The following is a 23,049-nucleotide window of genomic DNA, read 5'->3' on the forward strand; positions in this document are numbered from 1 at the left end:
CCAGGCCCCCACAGGCACCCTTGACACAAACAATGTAGAGCTGGCCATGCCCACCCAGTAGGCCACATCCACTCCATCCACACCCACCCAGTAGGCTGCACCCATCCTGGCCACACCCATCCGGTCCTCTGAGGGCAACCGCAGTGCTGATGCAGCCCTCAGTGAAATTGAGTTTGACATCCCTGGTATAGTTAAACCAGCAATATTCCTCCTCCCACCAGAATCAATAGTGTCTATTTGAACGGCATCTCAAGGTCTTCTCCAGTTTCGTTTCTCTGCAACCCTCTCCCTGATAAGGGAGACACATCCCTTTCTCAAGTGGAGAGAGGCGGGAGAGGAAGTTAGAAAGCTAAAGTTACCCCAAGCAAAAGCAAATTCCCCCCTCCCCCCAGCAGAATGGCAGGCCCAAAACAAGAGCATATATGCAGGGAAAACAATAAGATTTCTGGGGACCTGACAGTAGCACATGAAGATTTTTTTTTTTTAAAGGAAAGGAAGGCTAAGCTCTCAGGATAAGTAAGTTCCGACACATGTTTTTCTTATCCAAATAGCAATTTGTGTGACTCGTTTCGTATTGCAGCATCCAGGTTTTATTGACAGACTTTTTTCAAGTATGTTATTGGTTATTTTAATTTTTTTAAAAAAAGAAAAGAAATACCACACGGTTCATAACTAAAAAAGATAAAATTTGATATCTTGACTCAGGGTAATGGTCTTTTTATATGAGGCAAAACTTGGATTCGAAGTACAAACGCCAGCCTAAATATATAAAAAAGGATTCCTTAAAAAGGATGGGCAAGGTTTCCACTAATTTGTATTACTTCTGTACCAATTACAGGTATAACAGTGTGTTTAATAACCGTCTGAAATTACAATGGCACTGAAAAAAATTATCTGTGACCATTTTTCACACAACTGTTGTAGCCTCCCCAAGGTCATGTGATCAAATTTCAGGTGCTTGGCAACTGACTCATGACGGTTGCTGTGTCCCAAGATCATGTGACTACCTTTGGCAACTTCTGACAAGCAAAGTAAATAGGGAAGCCAGACTCCCTCCTAACAACCATATTACTAATTAAACTGCAGTGGTTCACTTAACAACTGTGTCAAGAAAGGTCATAAAATGGGGCAAAACTCACTTAAGAAATGTCTTGCTTGGCAACAGAAATTTTGAACTCCATTGTGGTCCTAAGTTGAGGACTAGCTGTATTAGGGTTTTTTAAATCCTGTTATTTTTCTATATTTTATATTCATTAAACATTCATTACCTGGAAACAAGCATCTCTGAACTCAGTTTTGCTCTTGTCCATGTGGGACAGTAAAGGAGAACACTCAGCTCTTTTAAAATCAGTTCTTCTCTATATAATGAATAAGCTTTTGTTACCTTGACTCAGCTACCTCTGCAAACCTTGGTTCCCCCCTGAAGAGGTACCCCATGTACCAATTGTAATACAAGCAAGTATCATTATTAAGTCATCTGATTATTTATTCTACACACTAATGACTATTATGCAGAGACCATACTCTTAGGCCAGGGGTAGGCAACCTTGGCTCTTTTATGACTCGTGGACTTCAACTCCCAGAATTCCTGAGCCAGCATGGCTCAGCTTGGAAACCTCTCCCTTTCCCCTCAGCATGGCTGGCTCAGGAATTCTGGGAGCTGAAGTCCACGAGTCATAAAAGAGCCAAGGTTGCCTACTCCTGTCTTAGGCAAAAAACCCAAACCACCTGATGAAAGTTATGCAACATCAGCAGATATTACTGAAGCCCAGTTATGTAAAATTGTGTGGAAGAGTTTTGAGGACACAACTGTCTTGCAAAGGTTCATATAGAAAATGGATAGTTCCACTCTTGCCATCAAGTGAAAACATCCTCAACCTCACTGCAGGCATAATTCTATATCTCAAAAGCTCAGATGGGCATTTGTAACAAAAAGGGACTTTAGGGCAAATTGATAATACTCTTGTAGCAACTGAGTAACTGGGAATATAGATTGAATTTTATTATCCTTCTCTTGCTATAGTTGGGGGAGGGATTCCAGCAGAATCCTTTATTTAGCTAATCAGAAATTAGTCCCATTGATTTCAGTAGGATTTGTTTCCTCCAAAGAAAGAAAACATTTATAGCACGGCAGCTTCACAGAGCATCTTAAAGAGTACTAAAGGGGACCAAACCATCTCATTCAAAGCAGTTTGACTCATACTGGCAAGATGCAAGCCAGGAAAGAACACGATCCATGTCTCTTTCTCTCCCCTCCTGTTCTGACAACCAGAATGAAGTTGCTTTTATAAAACTGGGTCAGACAGATAAACTCAATAGAAATGATTTTAAAACAGATTTATGTTTATTCAGAGGAATTACTTGTGTTTATGATGGTTGCTTCTGGATAATTTCATCTGTTCATTCCCAATAGGTGAGAAATCAATGCTTTCTTCATACCACTTCTACATTGTGAATTGGGGTCATCAGAGACATGCTGTTGACCCCATGCTTCTGAGACAAAGACATTCCAAACTGGCTTGTGTCCAGGAAATCCTGTGATGAGCTCAGTAACTCCTCCCACATACCTGATAACATGAGATAGCTGACTAGCTAAACTACATTTCCCATAAGCCATCTCTTAAGGAGACAGCACTTAGCCCAATAAATGCCAACTTTCTAACATACAGAACTACATGGTCCAGAACACCTCCCACCCCTATTACTTTCTGATCTACTTACTTTTTTGCTTTTACTAGCTAAGAAGCTGATAGGAAAGGCAAACATGGGAGAAACAATAGGGAATGTCAAAACTGGTCCAACATGTATTATTTAATTTAAGAAACTTACACAGCCAGAACTCTGGACAACTGTCATCAACAGTGATCACAATATAAGTAAACAACTCCCAGTACTTTAAACCAGCACTCCCCAGTACTTAAAAAAAAAAAAACCACAACCACAGGGCTCTAGCCTTAGCCTATCCCAATGGCTTGGGGGAAAGCCAACTTCTTAGGCTAGAAGGATGCTCCACCTTGCCAGAGCTTGGGGAGAATCATGTTGCACAGGTCATGGGCTGCTACTGAGAAGGCAGCTACCCCAAAGGGCAGTATCCAACTCTCAAGTCAACCAAGCATTCCCTCAGGTGGCTGTTGAGACAATGGTCATTGACTGCTATACGGTCACCTAAAGACAAGAACACTAGTCAGTAATCCTCAGGGTTACTGTGGGCCACAGAGGGCCATCAGGCGGTCTAGTGCAGCCTGCTCACATTGACAGGCCAGAAGGTACTCACATCCTCAGCTTCATCTATTTGCTCCCCCCCAACACCATCCACCCACCAATGTTCTGATAGGCAGCTGGTTCATAAGAATAGAAAATGGGCTGAAAACAGGTAGGAATGTGAATATTAAAATTCAGGAAACTGATAATGGTGAACAGGTCTCAAGTAGGTTTTAACTAATTATGGGCCTGCATGGTTAGATGGCCGAGACATTGGTAGTTGACTACAGATCTTTTTAACATTTATATTTTATTAATCTAGGCAAAATGTTAATACATCGTACAAGTCCATGATAAATAAATGGGACTGCATGTGATATACTAAGTATAACTATGATTTATATAAGCAACCCAACAAGAAAATAGGACAGGATATATATAAAAACAGGATTTCATTGTGCTGGAGATAATGACTCAGCCTTCAGTACTCAGAAATTTCTCTTGAATATTCTTGATCAACTAGTTTACATTAAGAGTTATTATTATGATTATGAACACATAAAATAATACAAATATTTAATTTTTCATTTAATTAAAACATGAAGGGGTGGCTACACAATTGTCAAAAATTGTGCACATCCATCCACTTAAAAGAGGAAAAAAAGGAAGGGTGTTAAGTTTAATTAGCTGGTCTCTGCATTTTCCAAGCATTCATTTAATGGTCCTTGATTGCAGAAAATTTCCAAGACATTATACCAGGCATTAATAAATGACATACATCCCCCTCAGCATCATTTTCATATTATAATATTTTATTTAGAAAAAGCATATGTATACACGGTCTTCAGAAACTGAAGAAAATCCATCAAAGACCATTTCCACACAGTTCAGGCACACTGTATTCACATCTGAGGGTCAGGCAAATTCATGTTTGAAGGGATTTCTTTTGGGGGGCCAGATTCATTAGGGGGAGAATCAATTATTAATCTGGGTTCAATTAGTGCCTCCCAACTCTGAGTTATCTAAAAGAGAAAAACATAAGATGAAATATTGAAAATTGATGCAGCCAGCAGACACCAACTGAACGACATTCAATCAGCACAAGACAATGTAAAGTGTTTCATTATGAGCAAAACATTTATCAAAGCATTTGATAATTATTTTAGCCTTTCTAAAAGCTAAAAATGCAAACCTGTCTTGGGGTCACGACCTCTCATCTATGGTACAGAGTTGATCAAAGGCTGCTGAACTGCATTTAACACAGTTGGTTTCAGGTTAAGGGTTGTATTTGGTCACCTCCTCTAGTTGATATGGAGGTAATCCTTGACTTACGGCCACAATTGAGCCCAACATTTGAAAACATTTTTTCAACAATCATAGAGCCTTCTTGGAGAAAGGCAAGGCGGAACCAAAGAAATCAGAGGAAACAGCTACAGGAACATCAAAACAAACGGAGGAAGAAATGCCCAAAAAGACTCAACCAGAGGAAGATGTTAGACCTAAAGATCAGAGACAGATAAGCTCTCCTAGAAAATTGAGATCTCAACATAATTGAAACCATGGAGGAAATTGAAATTCTTTCTATAAATATAAATGGTCTTAACTCCCCATCAAAAAGGAGTAAAATATTCCACAGATTACAAAAGCTAAAAATGGACATAATTTGTCTCCAGGAGACACACATTAAGATACAACATTCCAGAATCCTTGAACAATCAAAACTAGGTAAACTTTATTTCTCTTTGGCATCACAAAAGAAAAGAAGGATAGCTCTATATATAAAAGAAAAGATGAACCCAAAACAGATTTATGTTGATGAAGAGGGAAGAATATTAATGGTAGAGATCACATGGAACCAAAAACAAATACTGATGGCTGCGATATACGCTCCCAATGAGAAACAAGGTCAATTCTTTCAGCAATTATATGATAAACTTATGGACTTAAATTATCATAGCTTGTGTATACTTGGAGACTTCAACACAATTGTTGATCCAGTACAGGACTATAAAAGTTACAAACAAGAGAAAAAAGGAAGTAATATTTTACCTAAACCCTTTCTAAAAATGAAAGATGAACTCTGTATACAGGACACTTGGAGAGAGATGAATCCAGAAAAAGCACAATATACCTTTTACTCTAATAAACATAAATCATGGTCAAGGATTGACATGATATGGACTTCTCTTGATTTAAAGACCATAATACAAGAAATTGAAATAGAATTGAACATTTGGGCAGATCATAATCCAATTAAAATGATTTGGAAAGGATTTAAGAAAAGATCGAGATGGTTCTTGAATAAATCAATACTGAAGGAAAAGGAATTTCTACAATTTGCAACAAAAGAAATGGATTTTTTTTTAAAGTTAATAAAAAAGAAGAAACCTCTATTCAAATTGTATGGGACACGGCAAAAGCATACTTTAGAGGTTTGGCTATTACTTATCTTGCCAAAAAGAATAAGGGAAAGAAACATATTCAACATAGATTGAAAGAACAACTTAGCATTCTGGAATCTGAGTTACAACTCTAGACCCACAAAAGAAAAAGCTGAAAATACAAATGGAATTATTAAAACACAAATTAAATTTACTTGAGACAAATATAATGGCACAACAGATTAAATGATCTGAACAGAATTTCTTTGAAAATGCTAATAAACCAGGGAGATGGCTTGCATATAGATTAAAAAAAGAAAGAGAAAAAAGATTAATAAGTAAGCTACGGGACTCAGAGGGTGAGCTACATTGCCATAATGATTTAATGAAAAAAATTACGAAGGCTTATTATGAGACACTTTATAAGGCGGAGACGGTTTCTAAAGAGGCAATCCAGGCTTACTTAAAAGAAGCAAACCTTCCAAAGGTTCCGGAGAATATGTGCCAGAGGCTAAACGAGAATATATCAATGATGGAGATTACAGAAGCAATAAAAAAGCAAAAGAAAGATAAAACACCAGGACCTGATGGGCTTCCTGCAGAATTTTATGTAGCGTTACAAGATATTATAACTCCAACTTTGAAAGATTTATGTAATGAAGTCTTCATACAGACAAAAATACCGGACTCATGGACTGAAGCTAATATTATTTTGATACCTAAAGAAGATACTGATCATACACTAATTAAAAATTATAGACCAATATTGCTACTAAATGTGGATTATAAAATCTTTTCTGCAATAATGGCAGAAAGAATGAAAAACTTTTTGACTGAATTTATTCACTCAGACCAAAATGGTTTCCTACCAAAAAGACAGATAAAGAACAACTTGAGGATTATTTTAAACGTCTTGGAATATTATGAAATCCATCCAGGGAACCAGATGGCACTTATAAATGGACAAAAAGCCTTTGATAATTTAAATTGGCAATTTATGTTTCAACAACTTCAAGAAATGGACTTTGGTGAGAACTTTAACAAAGCAATTCAAACGATTTATAAGAAACAAACAGCAAGAATACTTTTAAATGGAGATTATACAGATGGATTTGAGATTAAAAAAGGCACCAGATAGGGATGTCCACTGTCTCCCCTGTTATTTATTCTTACATTAGAGCAGTGGTTCTCAACCTTCCTAATGCCGCGACCCTTTAGGTACAGTTCCTCATGTGGTGACCCCCAACCATAAAATTATTTTTGTTGCTACTTCATAACTGTAATTTTGCTACTGTTATGAATCGTAATGTAAATATCTGATATGCAGGGTGTATTTTCATTGTTACGAATTGAACATAATTAAAGCATAGTGATTAATCACAAAAACAATATAGCAATGCTTGCTGGAGAAGCTTACTCTTCTTTGCTCAAAAATGTTGGGAGGGAGGGAAGGGGAAGGAAGGAAGGAAGATTGAAGGGGAAAGGATGGAGAAGGAAGGAGTTTGAAGGGGAAAGGAAGGAAGGAAGGAAGGAGAAAGAGATTGAAGGGGAAGGGATGGAGATGGAGATGGAAAGAAGGAAGGAAGATTGAAGGGGAAAGGAAGGAGATGGAGAAGAAAGGAGATGAAGGGGGAAGGAAGGAAGGAGAGAAAGATTGAAGGGGAAGGGATGGAGATGGAAGGAAGGAAGGAAGATTGAAGGGGAAAGGAAGGAAGGAAGGAGATTGAAGGGGAAGGGATGGAGATGGAAGGAAGGAAGATTGAAGGGGAAAGGAAGGAGATGGAGAAGGAAGGAGATGGAAGGAAGGAAGGAAGGAAGGAAGGAAGGAAGGAAGGAAGGAAGGAAGGAAGGAAGGAGAGAGAGAGATTGAAGGGGAAGGGATGGAGATGGAAGGAAGGAAGGAAGATTAAAGGGGAAAAGAAGGGATGGAGAAGGAAGGAGATTGAAGGGGAAAGGAAGGATTGATCTTTGGAGAGTCATGTTTTCCCAGATGGTGATGAACTGCAACTCCCAGCATTCCCCATTCTTCCACAGTGCTTTTTAGGGCTGCTGGGGATGGTAGTCTGGCAGAGAGTCTGGCGGAGAGCCAAGCGGCAGCACCTCCGGGGCCTCGGAAGCCCTGCAGAGGATACGCGTACCTGGGAACCGCTGGCCGCCCTCTCGTGCCCACCAACCTGGAGCCCCCATCCTCATCTCAGAACCTCTTGCCCTCTCCCAGCTGCCCCCCCTGGGACCTGCCCACCCCTCCAGCCTCCTGAGTGCCATCGCAGCGGCGGGGTCGCGGGAGCCCCTTTCCACACCATGCAGCCCTTCACCACGACCCTTCCCCGACTCATCGCACACGAGAGGGGCACGGCTGGAGTGCCAGCTCCCACTTGGAAGGCGCCACTTCTCCCCTCCCGGCCCGGCCCACTGGCCTCCGACGCACATGCGGGCATCGACGCCGCCTCGCCCTCTTCCCCGCAGCCTGGCTGCTTCCGAGGCCCGGAGCCCGGTAAGCCGGAAAGGAGCCGCTCCTGCTCGCCAGCCCCAGGGCCGCGCCGGGTGCCAGAGGGCCGAGGCGGCCTCTGACGGTGAGGGAGACAGGCCAGGCGGTGCAGGGAGGCTCCGGCGCGGCGCAGAGGGCGGCCGGGGGGAGCGTGGCTGGGCAACCAGGAGGCGTGGGGACTGGCTTGGCACCGCAGTTCAGCTCAGTCAGCAGCAGCAGCAACAGCGGAGCAGCCCAGCGGCAGTGCCAGCAGCGGCCCAGACCCGGCTCGGCCCAGCCACCCACACAGCTGAGCCAGTCGGGGGTGCGCGCGATGGCGCTGTGGCGGCAGGAGCAGGCACTGTCGGAGAAGGGAGCCCTGGAGGCAGAGGAGCCGGTGGAGGAGGGCAGTGGCCAGATAGAGAAGCGGTGTCTCGGTTCCTAAGACCATCGGAAATATGTGTTTTCCGATGGTCTTAGGTGACCCCTGTGAAAGCGCCGTTCGACCCCCAAAAGGGTCACAACCCACAGGTTGAGAACTGCTGCATTAGAGATACTGGCAAGAAATATTAGACAAGATACAGAAATTAAAGGTTTGGAGATTAAAAACCAGAAATATAAACTACAGGCCTTTGCGGATGACTTGGTTTTTATTTTAGAGGAGCCATTGGAAACAGCCGATAAACTCTTGCAGAAAATTGAGAAATTTGGAGAAGTGGCTGGACTGAAAATAAATAGGGAAAAGACTAAAGTATTAACAAAAAACCTAACAGATAAACAGAAAATTCAACTTGCTAAAATGACAAACCTTCAAATAGTCAAAAAAGTCAAATATTTGGGCATTTATCTAACTGCAAAATATACCACATTAAAAGAAGATAACTATGAGAGATTAATGAAACAAATAAAAATAAACCTGGAAAGGTGGGCAAATCTTCAATTATCACTCCTAGGAAGAATAGCGACAGTTAAGATGAACATTTTACCAAAGTTAATGTTTCTGTTCCAAACAGTTCCTGTTAAACTTACTAAGAATTTTTTTGAGGATTTAAATGCAATGATTCTACGATTTATATGGCAAAGAAAGAAAGCTAGAATCAAATGTAAATTGTTATAAGAATTTAAGGACAGAGGGGGCTTTGGACTTCCAGACTGGAGACTTTATTATCAAGCAGCTATTCTGCTTTGGCTTAAAGAATGGATTGTATTGAGAAATAAAAGATTGCTTTATTTAGAGCAGTGGTTCTCAATCTTTTTAATGCCGCGACCCCCAAACGGTCGTAAGTCGAGGACTACTCAACTGGTGCAGCACCGTTTGCAGAATGGACTTTTGGCAGGCTCAGCAGGGCAGAGACAGCCTGGACAATTCCAATTGGCTTTTGAAAGCCAACAGAATTAGACTCTATTCAAGAGAGTCTATTCTATTGGCTTTCAAAAGGCAATAGAATAAAAAGGAGTAGCACAGCTAAGGAAAAGGGGGAAAAAATGGCGGACTGCATTGTTTGGCGACCCCCGTGAAATGGTCGTTTGACCCCAAATGGGGTCCCGACCCACAGGTTGAGAACCACTGATTTAGAGGAACATGATCTTCAACTAGGTTGGCATGCTTTTATATGGTATGAGAAAACTAAAGCACATAAATCATGCAATAAGAAACGTACTACTTTCAGAATGGGAGAAAATCAAACATAAAATTTATATGAAAATACCTGAGTGGCTTTCAACAATGGAAGCATTTGCTTATCCAAACCTGATTAACTATGATAAACTGGTTAGTTATAAAGATATTTTGGACAAAGAGGGAAAACTTAAGGACAGGCAAACTCTTCAACGACAAGGTATTGACTTGACATGGTGGTCCTATTTGCAAATTCAAACAAGATATGAAAAAGATATAAAATCAACAGGATTTTATAAAGAATAGACTCCATTAGATAAAATGTTGTTAAAAACAGATGAGAATTTGATTAAGAAACTCTATAAATTTCTTTTAAACTGGAAGATGGAAGAAGAACAAGTGAAAGAAACAATGATAGTATGGGCAAAGAATTTTGGATATTCTATAGATTTGGAAGATTGGCAAAAACTTTGGGATAAAAATATTAAGTTTACAAAAGCGGTAGCATATAAAGAAAACTTATACAAGATGTTTTACAGATGGCATATGACACCAGTTCGCTTAGCGAAATTGTTTAAAAATGTTTCAGATACTTGCTGGAAATGTAAACAACAGCCAGGCACTTATTACCATGCCTGGTGAATGCTAAGAAATACTGGTCTAAGATTCATAGATGGTTGGAAAAGATGATGAAAATACAGATAGAATTTAAACCGGAATTGTTTTTGTTAGGAATATTAAGACCTAATTATGATAAAGAGAATGATTATTTGATACTGCATGTTTTAACAGCCGCAAGGATAGTATTTGGCCAATTTTGGAAAAAAAGAGAATCTACCATCTGACCAGGCTATAATTACTAAAATCTTAGAGTGTGCAGAAATGGATAGATTAACATTGGAGATGAAAGAAAAAAATGACTGAGTTTATTTTATAACTTGGGAAAAAATTTATCAATGGTTAGAGACACGTTAGAATCTGAAAAGGACTTAATATTTTAGAATAATGATTGATTTTTAACCGAGTTATAATTAATAGGTTGTTAACATCTTTATTTTTAGTGATTTAGTGATTTTTATCCGTTAATGTTGTTAGTTATGACTTCTTGAGATTTTATTATTCATATATAATTTAAATAGATGAATTTGTTTACTGTTAGTAATATGGCTATAGTTAAGCTTATTTTAAAAATGGTAGAGTATGATATTTACCCATTATTATGATCCAGACAGTAGCTTGTTTGTTAAAATATGTGATTGTACCTATCCTTATTTTATCCTAAATCCCCTATTCCCTTTCCCCCATCTCCTTCCCTTACCATACCCGTATTGTTCCTATTTTTTCCTTATGCTTATAAACTCAATAAAATATTGTTAAAAAAAAGGAATGCAATAGGTTTGTGTGGCATGATCTGTTTTTGATAAACCCATGTTGGCTTTTAGTAATGACTTTGTTTGCCTCTAGGTCAGACATGTCAAACACAAGGCCCGGGGGCCAGATGTTGCCCGCAAAGTGGTTTCATGTGGCGCGCGAAGCCATCCTGGAAACAGTGAGGGAACGGCCCCCACTGCCTTGGCCCCAGCCCAGGGAGCCAATGTACAATTTTGTGGTAGCCATCTATGCTGAAATGCATTCAGTCTTAGCTCAAGGCCATCTAGAAACAGCGAGGAACCAGCCCCTGCCGTGTCGGCCCCGCCCCCTGGGTGCATGCTGGGTAAGTGTCATCCTTTGTGAGGAATGAAGAAATGGACCATGCCTTGGCACTTGCCCTGGTCCCACCCCCTTCTGCCAGAGACCCTCAGATCTGTCCCACTCCTGCCCAGGCCCCCACAGGCACCCTTGACGCGAACGATGTAAAGCTGGCCATCCCCACCCAGTAAGCCACACCCACTCCATTCACGCCCACCCAGTAGGCCGCACCAACCCTGGCCGCACCCACCCGGCCCCCCCAAGGGCAACCACAATGTTGATGCGGTTCTCAATGAAATTGAGTTTGACACCCCTGCTCTAGGTGTTCGCTGATTCGTTGTTTGATTATCTTTTCCAGAATCTTCCCAGGTATTGAGGTCAGGCTGATAGGTCTGTAATTTCCTGGGTCCATTTTTTTTCCTTTTTTGAAGATGGGAACTACATCAGCTCTTCTTTTCCAGTCCTCCGATAGTTCCCCAGTGCTCCAGGATCTTTGAAAAATATAGTTCAATGGTTCTGAGATCACATCTGCCAGTTCCTTGAGAACCCTGGGGTGTAATCCATCTGGTCCTGGCAATTTGAATTCGTCTAGGCTGGACAGGTGCTCACTTACTGTTTTCTTGCCTATCTTTGCGTTTCTATTCTGTTTTTTATGGCACTATTTTTGGTAGGTTGGTCTGTTTTTTCCCTTTGTGTAAAGACAGATGCAAAAAACGAGTTAAATAGTTCTGCTTTCTCCCTGTTGCTTGTCACCTTCTTGCCACTTTCCCCCATTAATGGACCAATCATTTCCTTCACTTTCTTCTTGTTTTTTACATGTTAAAATAAGCTTTTTTTGTTATTTTTGACTTTGGTCGCAAGCCTTAGTTCATTTTGAGCCTTAGCTTTCCTCATTTCATCTTTGCAGGCTCGGGCTATTTTTTGATATTCTGACTTAGTTATGTGCCCCCCTTTCCACTTTCTATACTTGTCCTTTTTATCTTTCAATTTATCAGAGAGTTCCTTATGCAATCATGCTGGTTTCTTTTGAGAGCTGTTATTTTTCCTCTTTGTTGGTATTGTGCTGGACTGGGCTTTTATTATCTCACTTTTCAAAATTTCCCAAGTTTTTTGAGTTGTTTTCCCCTTGAAGATTCTCATCCATGGAATCCTTCCCAAGCCCTCTCTAAGTTTATTGAAATTAGCTCTCTTAAAGTCCAAGACTCTAGTTTGACTGTGTTCTATTGCTTGTGCTTGCATAATGTTGAATTCCAATATTGCATGATCACTTCCTCCCAAGGTTCCTGTGGCTTCAACACCTTCTATAATTTCATCTCTGTTAGTGAGAATTAGATCCAAACTGGCTAATCCCCTAGTTCCCTTCTCTACTTTTTGGGAGACAAAATTGTCTGCTAGGTTTGCAAGGAATCTGTTTGATCTTCCGCTTGGTGCAGAGTTTGTCTCCCAGTTGATGTCAGGGTAGTTAAAGTCCCCCATTACTATTGTGATGTGCTTCCTACATACCTTAGCTTAGTTAGCTGACTAGCAAAAAGTTCATCTATTTCCTGTTTGGTTGGGTGGCCTGTAGTATACACCTATGGTAATGTCATTTTTCCCCCCTTTTATATTGACCCAAATGCATTCAAGGTCAATCAATTTCAAGAAAGTGCTGTCATACCTTCCTGTCCTGAGATACAGCATATTCAATTGTCTCATCTCCATCTTCAGACTGATAAACCAGGTCGAATTTCCCTGGCTCTTTTGCTACTAAAAAAAGACCACAACAAAATGTAAATTATATCAGGATGTTTCCAATATAATTGGAAATTGCAGAACTTGTCTGCGGATGGTGTCAATGAATGGATTCCACTGATGGAAGAGATTCCACCAGCAAGACAGAGAAGGAACTTGCCCTCCCCAGCAGGGCCTCAACCTCTGCTCCTGAGAACTTCCCTCTGGAGCAATTTAGGGCTGTGAGCTGCAAAAGAAAAGGAAATTCCGCTCGTCCAAGATGAGATTTTTTCCAACAGTGGTTTAATTTTATCTTTAAGCCAGACTAATTTTGCAAAACCCCATTATAAACGGTGATAATCTGTGATCCCTCTTCACAAGAGCAACACTTTAAGATGTTGCATAATACTTACCTGATGAAAAAGAAAGGATTTCAAGTTCTAGCTGCTTATTAACAGGATTCCAGCTGACAAGGTTTCCTTCCTTAAAATATGGGAAAGAATTAAATAATGGCATTTGTAAGGGCATTCAATAACATGGAGGTATTTTATCATATCATAAAATGTTATATTAGCATAATTAGCATAAAAACAAACCCCCAATTGGTACTGCAACATTAAGAACAATAGGGATTTTTATTATATGGGGCAGCTGTTTAAATAAGAGCAATTCATCCTCTCTGCGAAGTACAGCTAGTTCTCAATTTATGACCACAATTGAGCCCCAAGCCTGTTGCTAAATGAGTTAAGTGAGTTTTGCCCCATTTTTCGACCTTTCTTGCCAAAGTTGTAAAGTGAATCACTGCACTTAGTAAAGTTAGTAACAAAGTTGTTAAGTGAATCTGATTTTGCTTATCAGAAGGGCGCAAAAGGTGATCACGTGACCTACGAGACACTGTGACCGTCATAGATATGAATCAGTTGCCAAGCGTCCCAATTTTGATCATGTGACCAAGAGAATGCTGCGACGGTCATAAGAATGAAAAAATGGTCATAAGTCACTTTTTTCAGTGTCATTGTAACTTTGAATGGTCACTAAACAAACTGTTTTTAAATTGAGGACTACCTGCATTGGGTAGTTTGATGTCCAAGGATAAGGTATTTCCAGTAAAATGCATTACTTCTTTTCTTCATGATGCCTGGCATTTCATATAAAGCTAACAATGAGAACTTGACTAGTGAACAACTCCGCTAGTAATTCTGAAATTCCTGATCCGGTTTCGGCGGCCGATTTCGCTTTGTCCGGTGACCCTAAAGCAGTGTTTCTCAACCTTGACAATTTTAAGGCATGTGGACTTCAACTCCCAGAATTCCACAGCCAGCAATGCTGGCTGTGGAATTCTGGAAGTTGAAGTCCACATGCCTTAAAATTGTCAAGGTTGAGAAACACTGCCCTAAAGGGTCAGAAAGTTGCCCTGGAGGGGCAACGAAGAAGGAGGGATACTTCAGGAGCCCAGACCAGACGGCGGTTGGTCTGAGCGGACTGAAGAAACCCGCTGAAAGGACGGAGGAAAGGCTACCAGGTGAGCCCAGGCAGCCCAAGTCGTCGCCTGCCGGAAGGAAAGCGAGGAGCCACGGCGCTCCGCCAAACAGCTGACTGTCAACAGCGTGCTGAAGCTGCCAGAAAAGACTAACAAACAAAGCCTATATTTGGTTTTACACATCATAACAGTGGCAAGAATAATATTTGCGCAATATTGGAAAAATGAAGGAATACCACCCGATGAAGAAATAATTTAAAAAAATACTAGAATGCGCAGAGATGGACAGATTATGAGACTGAAAGAAAAAAGAAGAAACAGAATATTATCAAACTTGGGACTTACTTTACCAATGGTTAGAGGAAAGAATAAAGGATTAGGATTTAAATATGTAATTAGCGTATTTAAACTCAGACAGCACATTGGTTGAAAAATTATTATTGTATGTATGGAAAAAAATTAATAAAATCTTATTTAAAAAATTCTGAAATTCCTTCTACTATATTTCCAAAGAGAAAAGAAGACACCACATTCATGGGATTCTCAACAATTAGCCCAACCTTCAGAATTACAGATTGTGCTGTTTGAAAGTTGAAAGGACATCTATAAAGGTAGATTTTCCTAGTTAAAAATTGATTTTTTTTTTCCTATACAAAATTATATTCCTGTGCTAGCCGGAGGTCCAGGCAGAAGAAGAACATCGTGGCTTCAAAACCTAAGGGACTGGTTTGGACAAAATTCAGCAGCACTTTTTCATGCGGCTGCTGATAAAAACAGGATCGCCAACATGATCGCCAATGTCCGATAACAGATATGGCACAAGAAGAAGAAGAGCGGGAGGAAGTATGCAAATATATGTAAAAATCAAGGAAGCAGTGAGGATCCAGGGTACATTTTGCCACTGAAGTTTAGTCTGGAGCAGAAGCCAAGTAACATGCCATAAACATAGCCGGCAAAGGGTAATGCAAAAAGGCTCATATAATAGAATAATAAAGGGATGTAGATCAGGTTGATAGTAAGACTAAGGCATCAGCCTCAAGGTCTAGATTAGATTAGAGTCTAGATTAGAGTTTATTGTTTATGCAGTATGTCTAGATGTGTGCCTTTGAATCAGCGTGAACCGCCTGGGAACTCACTGGACAAGTCCTGGCAGTTTTCTTGGCAAGATTTCAGAAGTGGTTTGGCCTTGCCTCTTTTCTAGGCTGAGAAAAAGTTCTGGCCCAAAGTCATCCAGTTGGCTTTGTGCCTACGGGCTAGAACTCACACTCTCCCAGTTTCTAGCCTAATGCCTTAACCTACTGCACCAACTTGGCTTTTTGTTGATACAGAGTTGGGGGCTTCTCTTAGCTGGGCAAATGTTGTTACCGTATATGCCGGCGTATTAGGTGACCCAGCGTATAAGACGACCCCTGTCTTTATCGCCGGGTCGTCTTCCTAGAACGTTGTCTTATATGCCGGAAACTACCAGTATTTCCGGTGTATAAGACGACTCAGCGTGTAAGACGACCCCCGTCTTTGGTGCCGAGTTTAGCGCTTCCGGAAGTCGTCTTAAACGCCGGCATATACGGTAATTATTCATTTCTGACCATGTGGTTTTTTTTCTATATAATCTTTTACAAATCTGTCTTTAGTGCTTTTGGACTGGTTGTCTGAGAGCCCAGAATTCACTGTTCTGTATTTCAGTAAGGAAACTTCTGATCTCAATTGCTTTAGTTTGTCTTTTAATGGATTGGGTTTTTTTCCATTACACAAATTGAGTAAGAAAGATAAAGTCCCAAACAACAACAAAAAAATAGCATAATTCACATAAGACTCTATGCTCCTAAAGACTTTTGAGGTTTAATGTATAATCTCAAGAATCCTTTCAATCCTCTGTAAATTAGACTAGCGCTATTATCAAAGAAGACAAGATCAAAGAATTAGATTCAAATTGGACAATCCCCAATTGATATCTCACTTGTTTAATTCAATATTAAAATAAACACTGCCAGTAAAGCAAAAAAAAAAAAAAGGTAGTGCCTTTTCGTAAGAAAAATTTTATTAAAAGGCATAGGTTTTTAGAAGATGTTGCTCACTTCATCAGATGTATAGGATTTAAACTGGGGTAGAGGAAATGGGTGGGGTGGGGTGAAGGCAGAATGATTATACAGATGCAGGTAAGACGTGAAACAGATTCTAAGAGGAAACCTGAATTAGTAGCTTGTAATTTCAGCTCATGAAAGCTGAGGCCTTTTAATAAAGCATGTTATTCAGAAATGGTGCTGCTTCTGATTTTTTGCTACCACACACTAACATGTCTGTCTTACAAAACAAAGCAGCAATACTTAATAAATAGAAAAGCAGCATCAAATTACGTTGAAAAGTTGATGGCAATACCTTGTAATCGGATACTTCAGGTGTATAATTTTCGGTTAATTCCAAAAGCTGTTAAAAGAAAAACCAAATTCTTAAGCTCCAGATACATGTGTAGCCTCCACAAATTGTATCATCCACCTAAAGTTAGCGTAGAAACTAGAAATCAGTAATAAAAGTTTTATTGATTAAAAAAAACCTTATAAAATAAAAAAATCTGGAGCCAATTACTTCTGATAAATTCAATGCACAATAATATTAATAATTATTTACAGTGTACCCCATCTCAAAAGCTCTGCTAATCAGTAGGTTAATAACCCTTCAGGAGAGATAGAAGAACCTATAGCACTCCAAAAATCATAGAATCCATAATCCCAAGCAGGCTGGGCAATTAGTGCCAGTGATAAATGATGCTCTCTCCGAGTTGTTATGTACATGTCACTGTAGTAAGGCAAGTAAAACTTCCCAGGAAAACACATATGGGAGAAAAAGGTATATAAATCTTTCAGAGAAGGGACGAGCCTGTGAACCAATTAATTCTTTGATGGGGAGAGAGGAGAATTTCACCTGATACAGATACTGGCAGAAAAAGTTCTAAAGCAAGTCTCCAGTCAACCTCAACTCCCGTTGACTTCATGGACACATCCATGTTGTTTATCTAAACAAACAATAACACAGAGATGGTTTGCCACTGGCTTCTTCCAAGATGGTTTTGGGGTTTGTTTTGCTGACTTCCCAATCCAAGATATAGTAATGAGATTTCCTGGTAACTTCTCATCTAAGAAATAACCAGGTCAAATCTTGCTTAACTTCTCAAGATCATCCAAAGTAGTTAGGTGGTTAAATGGCTTCTGCATTAACATGGATCCTAATTCTCAAGTGACGCTCGTTTTTAATGAGAATATTCTACCCTTTTTCACACAGGAGAACACATTTTCCCAAAGGTGCTTTTTTCACGAGGCAACTGGACTTCCTTGTTTTTCTTTGAAGATGTTTCGCTTCTCATCCAAGAAGCTTCTTCAGCTCAGAGCTGAAGAAGCTTCTTGGATGAGAAGTGAAACATCTTCAAAGAAAAACAAGAAAATCCAGTTGCCTCGTGAAAAAAGCACCTTTGGGATAACTATGACCTGGATGCCTGAGAATCTTCATAGACATGAGAACACATTTCTCTTCTAAAAAGAAGCTTCCACCGTCATACAGAGGAGCCACTTTTTAAATCCAATTTTGGATCTGCAGAGAAAACACACCAGGGACACCTATAATGCTAAGCCATGATGAGGCTTGTTCGTATCACTTAATTTTGTAAACCGCTGCTTGTTATTTAGTGCCTTGTGAAAACCAACCAATTGCGGTGTTGGGAGTTTAATCAATCATGTTTCAACAAACTTACCTCACAAAACAGAATGTGCTACTCCCCCTAAGCCTCAGAGTTTGCATTTGCATTTCATCCCCTGCTTTGTATTATACAGCTGAAAGAATAATACCTTAAAGGCAATTTTTTGGCCTACTTGTGGAGGAGCAGCTAAGAGAGGCAGTGTGCTATAATCCTTTTTCGGAGCTTCCACGGGATTCTACAAAACAATCATTAAAAATATCATCAGTACAGTACTAAGATATTGCAATGCAAAGCTGCCCAATTAAGGTGTACTTTATAACACATTAGCTCCCTTGACAGTGATGGCACTACCCACTCACTGGAGCATTTAATCTATGAAAAATTAAGCCAGACAAAGATAACAAGCATGGTTATCTATTTCAATTAAAACCTTTCTAGCCTTGTGGACTTCCACACAGGCCACACTTGTTCAGAAAGCTGGAGGGGGAAATAGATCTGCCTGTCTACTCTTCCTTCAATCTTCTGAGGCAGTAATTCCCCAGTGTGTGTGGTCTACCAAAGCTATTTCATGATCGTTGCCTCAACTTCACCACTCCATGTGCACACAGCCAGCTGCCAAACCACTTACTGCTCAGTGCCCCCTCAGGAAAGTTTTTGGCACAGAAAAATTTACAAGGCTCCTTAAAATGGAGGGGTGGGAAGATAATCCCCATACACGGAACTATACCAGGGGTTCTCAACCTGTGGTCTGTGGGTGTCTGCAATGTTGTAACAGGGATCCACAAAGGCTTGAAGAAATGTTATGATTTAAATCTTGAGTTACATCTTGGTGGTCCAGGGACACAAAAGATATTTAAAGGGGGTCCAGGGTGAAGAAAAGATTGAGAACCCTTGAACTATAATATTCATATATTTGCTGATAAATGTAAATACTTATGCTCTTAAAAATGGTAGTATATGAGGTATGGAGGGCTTGTTTCATTGGTTAGTCTCTGCATAGTCCTATTGTTTATTTAGTGGTCCATGATTGGAGGAAAAAAAAATCTGAGAAATATTGATCTGAAGTACTGAAACTACCAGTGATCCTATATTGGATTTAAAAAAAACAAAAAACTCCATCTATACCCTTATTTCAACTTTTTCATAAAAATATTCTTTCTTGCAGTGTGGAGTAGATTTGAAGTAGATCCAGGGGATCTCTGGTGGGTGGACTCCCCAATGGCGGCTCCAGGCTGGCTGGCCTTAGGCCAGTGATGGCAAACTTTTAGAGACCACGTGTGCTGGGGCAATGATGCGTGCCCACAGAGAGGGCTCCACGTGCCGCCTCTAGCACACGTGCCCTAGGTTCGCCACCACTGGCATATGAGCACATGCAACTGGACTACTGCACAAAATAGTTGGAATGGCTACCTTACCAGCATTTACTACACAAAGATGCAACATAAAGGGAAGAAAAGATAACAGGAAAACAACGCAGCACAGAAACATTCAGTCAGTTGTATTAAATGCCAAATCAAACTTCAGAATAAAACTCTAGCAGCCTCATACCATGCTTTTCAGTTTCTAGACAATGTCAGAAATAGAACATTCAACTGATACTCAATTTCTGCAGGAAAAAATTAAGAAACCAGACTTCCATTATTTGATGATAATGACAGGTATGTAATGGCTTCAATTTTTCTAAGAATGCTGATCCATGGAATCATAGACTAGATGTTACTGCTATACCCACCTGAATAATAACAGAGGCATTTGTTGCTGCTTCGTTTAACTGTTTTTGTTTCTGGTTTTCGCTACTGTAATTATAGAAAAAATGAACACGTTCTCCCCTCCCCCTATCCCTGGTCATCCCACGGCATCCGCGAACTCTAGGTCCCCTCCACGAGGGGGTTTCCCCTCTTCCACGCCCCCTTCTATTTTCCTTCAGGTTTGAAGCTAGTCCATAAGAGACATCTGAGAGTTGTTTGTCATTCCCTCTGACAGATAGATTGTCTATGGCATTCTGTTTCTTTAAAGCATCAGTCTCTGATTCAGAGCTATCATCAGATTCCGATGAGGAGCTTTTAGGTTCAGTCTTTGAAGAATGGCCTGTCACCGTTTCTTGCTTCTGATATGGTAGCTTATTTTTCAGGTTGCTGCTCTGCTGCTCTTCCTCTGAACTGGAATCTGAATCTGAACTAGAGGACTGGTTCTTGGCTTTTTTAGTTTCTCCTGTTTTAAGAGAAATTTTGTCTTTATATTTCCCAGTGGAAAGAGATTTTAAAGAAGCCAACTGTGGTTTGTTTATGTGCTGCGATGTCCCTTTAGATGCATGTGTGTTGGTCTGTTTTGTGCCTGGTGTACTATGGTTGCTATCAGATGATGATGTAGAGGATTCACTAGAGGAACTGCCTTTCTTTGGGTTGGATTGTGCTGTTGTGTTTCCCTTTGTGCTTTTTTGGCTGAAACTTTTCTCAGTCTTTTGGGAGGTGCTCTTTGATGGACATGTACTTGCTTTCTTCTTTTTGTTTTTCTTTGCATCCTGCTCTTTCCCCTGCTCAATTTTTTTCCTAAGTTTCTTGGAATGAGAATTATCATCCTCACTCTCAGTGTCCATCATATGACTCCTTTCAGGTGCCGCTTTTTTCTTTTTCCCCAATGTCACAGAATCTTGAATATTTGTAGATTTTTCTTCTTTCTGCTCAAAATTCCATTTACTCTTCTTTCTTTTGTTGGGGTCCTCATCTTCACTTTCAGAGTCCTTTGCCTCCAATTTCCTCTGCCGCTTTCTTTGGCTTTTTGACAAGCTGCTGGAACCATTGGTGACGGTGTCGTAACTGTTCAGTCCAACAATCTCCTCCAATCTGACTCTATCAAATCCACAAACAAAGAAAATGTTAATATTGCAGCACATTTTATATAGCATCATGCTAAAAAATGAAACCCATCCAGCTGGCCTTTAATCCAACAAAGATACAGGTTAGGAATACTGATCTCAATACAATATTCTCTTTTTAGTCTTTATGCCTTAAGAGTAAAAGTTTTATATGCGTATATTTGAAAGAGTGGGATCATATCACATGGAACCATGATTTATTGAATCATAGTTTAAGCATGCTGCATTTGTTTCAGTTCATATATCACATTAAAGCAAAAAAAATAATCATAAGGTTACATAATGTGTGAAGCCTTCTCTATATTTAGGACCACAGCCTGAAAGAACAAATAATTTCCACCAGGTCATGTTTTCTCAAAATGAGCACTATCATCACCCAATAATATGATAAATGAATTTGTATGACAGCCTCCGTAAATAAAATGAATATCATTAAGGCCAAGTTTGGGCAAGTCAGTGCATTGCTTACTTGTAATAATTACTGTTGCGGCCAAAACCTGGCTCACCAAAAGCAACCAAAATTCTTTGAATATACCACATAATTTTATTAGCATGCAAACAACAGTAGATATTGGGCTCCCAGTAACACTTCTGCAGTTGGCTGAATAGCCAGGAGCTTACATACCTTTGGCCTATTTCATTGTGAAGACAAGGGAAAAGGACAGCACACCCTTGGAATGTTTTAGATAAAGACATTCATGTGACATATTATTTATTCATTCTTACTAGGTCAGCATGGCACCCACATTATCTCTGACCAACGATTCCTCCCTCTGATGCCACTCAGGGTCAAGGTTGCTGTGAATGTTTTCTTACAAGAGTACTTTAAATAGTTCACATTTAGGGTTGGGGGGCATCCTATAGCTTTGGCAATGAGTAGAGCTTACATGTGGGGGTGCTTTTTACACATTACATTTTAATGTAGTCATCACAGCGTTCTCAAATTTTATGAGCTTGCACAAGCAAAACAGACCAAACCTCAAGAGTGATAAAGCCTTGCTAATATAAACCTGGTAAAGTTTAACTTCAAAGGTTTGTGAGTACCTGTTCTAGATGATAAATAATTTTAAGGATGCTTATTTCCACCTTAAATGTACTAACTTTAACATGCACAGAGTTCACAGAGTTATATAATTATGATGCACTTAGCTTTCACTAGCCTTCTCCTTCCAACTACTTAGCATCATAAATCCCACTCACTGGATGTGAATCTAATGGAAGATACAATTCAAAGTACTTCGAAGGTAGCTTCTATCTAAATCAGAACAGGATCAAGCTAACATTCAAAAAGTAAATTTATTTAAGTAAATTTGCCAACACGCAAACAAAATAACCAAATCTCTGGCCATGTCAAAGCAGGCAGCCACTCGGGAGAGCCCGTTTCCCCCACCACGGTAGCCCAGGCCTGTGTGTAGTATCCAAGGAGTCCCCGGCCCTTTTTCCTTTTGCAAGGCTCCCACCGAAGAGAATCGTTGTCCCGCACCAGTCGCGCGCTCTCGGTGGGCGGCAGGAGCGCCCCATCCAGGAAGAGGTTGAGCCTAGCGTGGCGACTAAAGCCGAACTTCTCCCGAATGAGGCTGATCAGGTCAGTGATGAGGCGCACTTGATTGGGCTCCACCAACAGCCAACACAGTCCGCAGGCCGGAGTCATCGGCGGCGGGTAATCGAAGAGCAGGCGGAGACGCACCGGAGCCTCGCAGCCGCTGCCCATGGCCGCCGCCATGTTTCCGAGAGCCAACAGCTACGGCGTGCCACGCGGGACAAAGACAATGAAAGTGCGAGAGCGAGAGAGGGCGCGGCTGGCCGCGAACAGCTCGGAAAGGCTCCGGAAGAGAAAAAGCGCGAGAACCTGAGAATGCTTTTCCAGTACGGCGATTTGTTGCTTTGCCCGTTTTTTTAAAAAAAAACAAAAAATGTCCATTTTTTTTTAATTGAATGTT

The 23,049-nt window shown here is 40.4% G+C and overlaps 1 protein-coding gene across 3 annotated transcripts; it reads right to left on the bottom strand.

The window, feature by feature from the left end:
* Positions 1 to 3,776: 3,776 nt before the first annotated feature.
* COIL (coilin) lies at positions 3,777 to 22,981 on the bottom strand. 3 transcript variants are annotated; one of them, XM_039343587.1, is made up of 7 exons: positions 22,570 to 22,981; positions 19,967 to 21,083; positions 18,383 to 18,469; positions 16,923 to 16,970; positions 13,480 to 13,549; positions 13,014 to 13,102; positions 3,777 to 4,223 (listed from the first exon to the last, which is right to left on the bottom strand). In XM_039343587.1, exons 1-7 carry the CDS (start codon positions 22,830 to 22,832, stop codon positions 4,104 to 4,106), a joined length of 1,794 nt encoding a protein of 597 aa, XP_039199521.1. In that variant the 5' UTR covers positions 22,833 to 22,981; the 3' UTR covers positions 3,777 to 4,103. The 3 variants fall into 3 exon arrangements, 2 of the variants coding, with proteins under 2 accessions (XP_039199521.1, XP_039199522.1); XR_005556740.1 differs by lacking the exon at positions 3,777 to 4,223 and having other exon boundaries at positions 13,071 to 13,102; positions 16,923 to 17,556; XM_039343588.1 differs by lacking the exons at positions 3,777 to 4,223; positions 13,014 to 13,102 and adding an exon at positions 17,466 to 17,556.
* Positions 22,982 to 23,049: the final 68 nt, after the last annotated feature.

Source organism: Crotalus tigris, unplaced genomic scaffold, assembly GCF_016545835.1.
Source record: "Crotalus tigris isolate CLP2741 ecotype Arizona unplaced genomic scaffold, ASM1654583v1 scf7180000017865.1625608, whole genome shotgun sequence".
In the NCBI taxonomy this organism is placed as follows: Eukaryota; Metazoa; Chordata; class Lepidosauria; order Squamata; family Viperidae; genus Crotalus; species Crotalus tigris.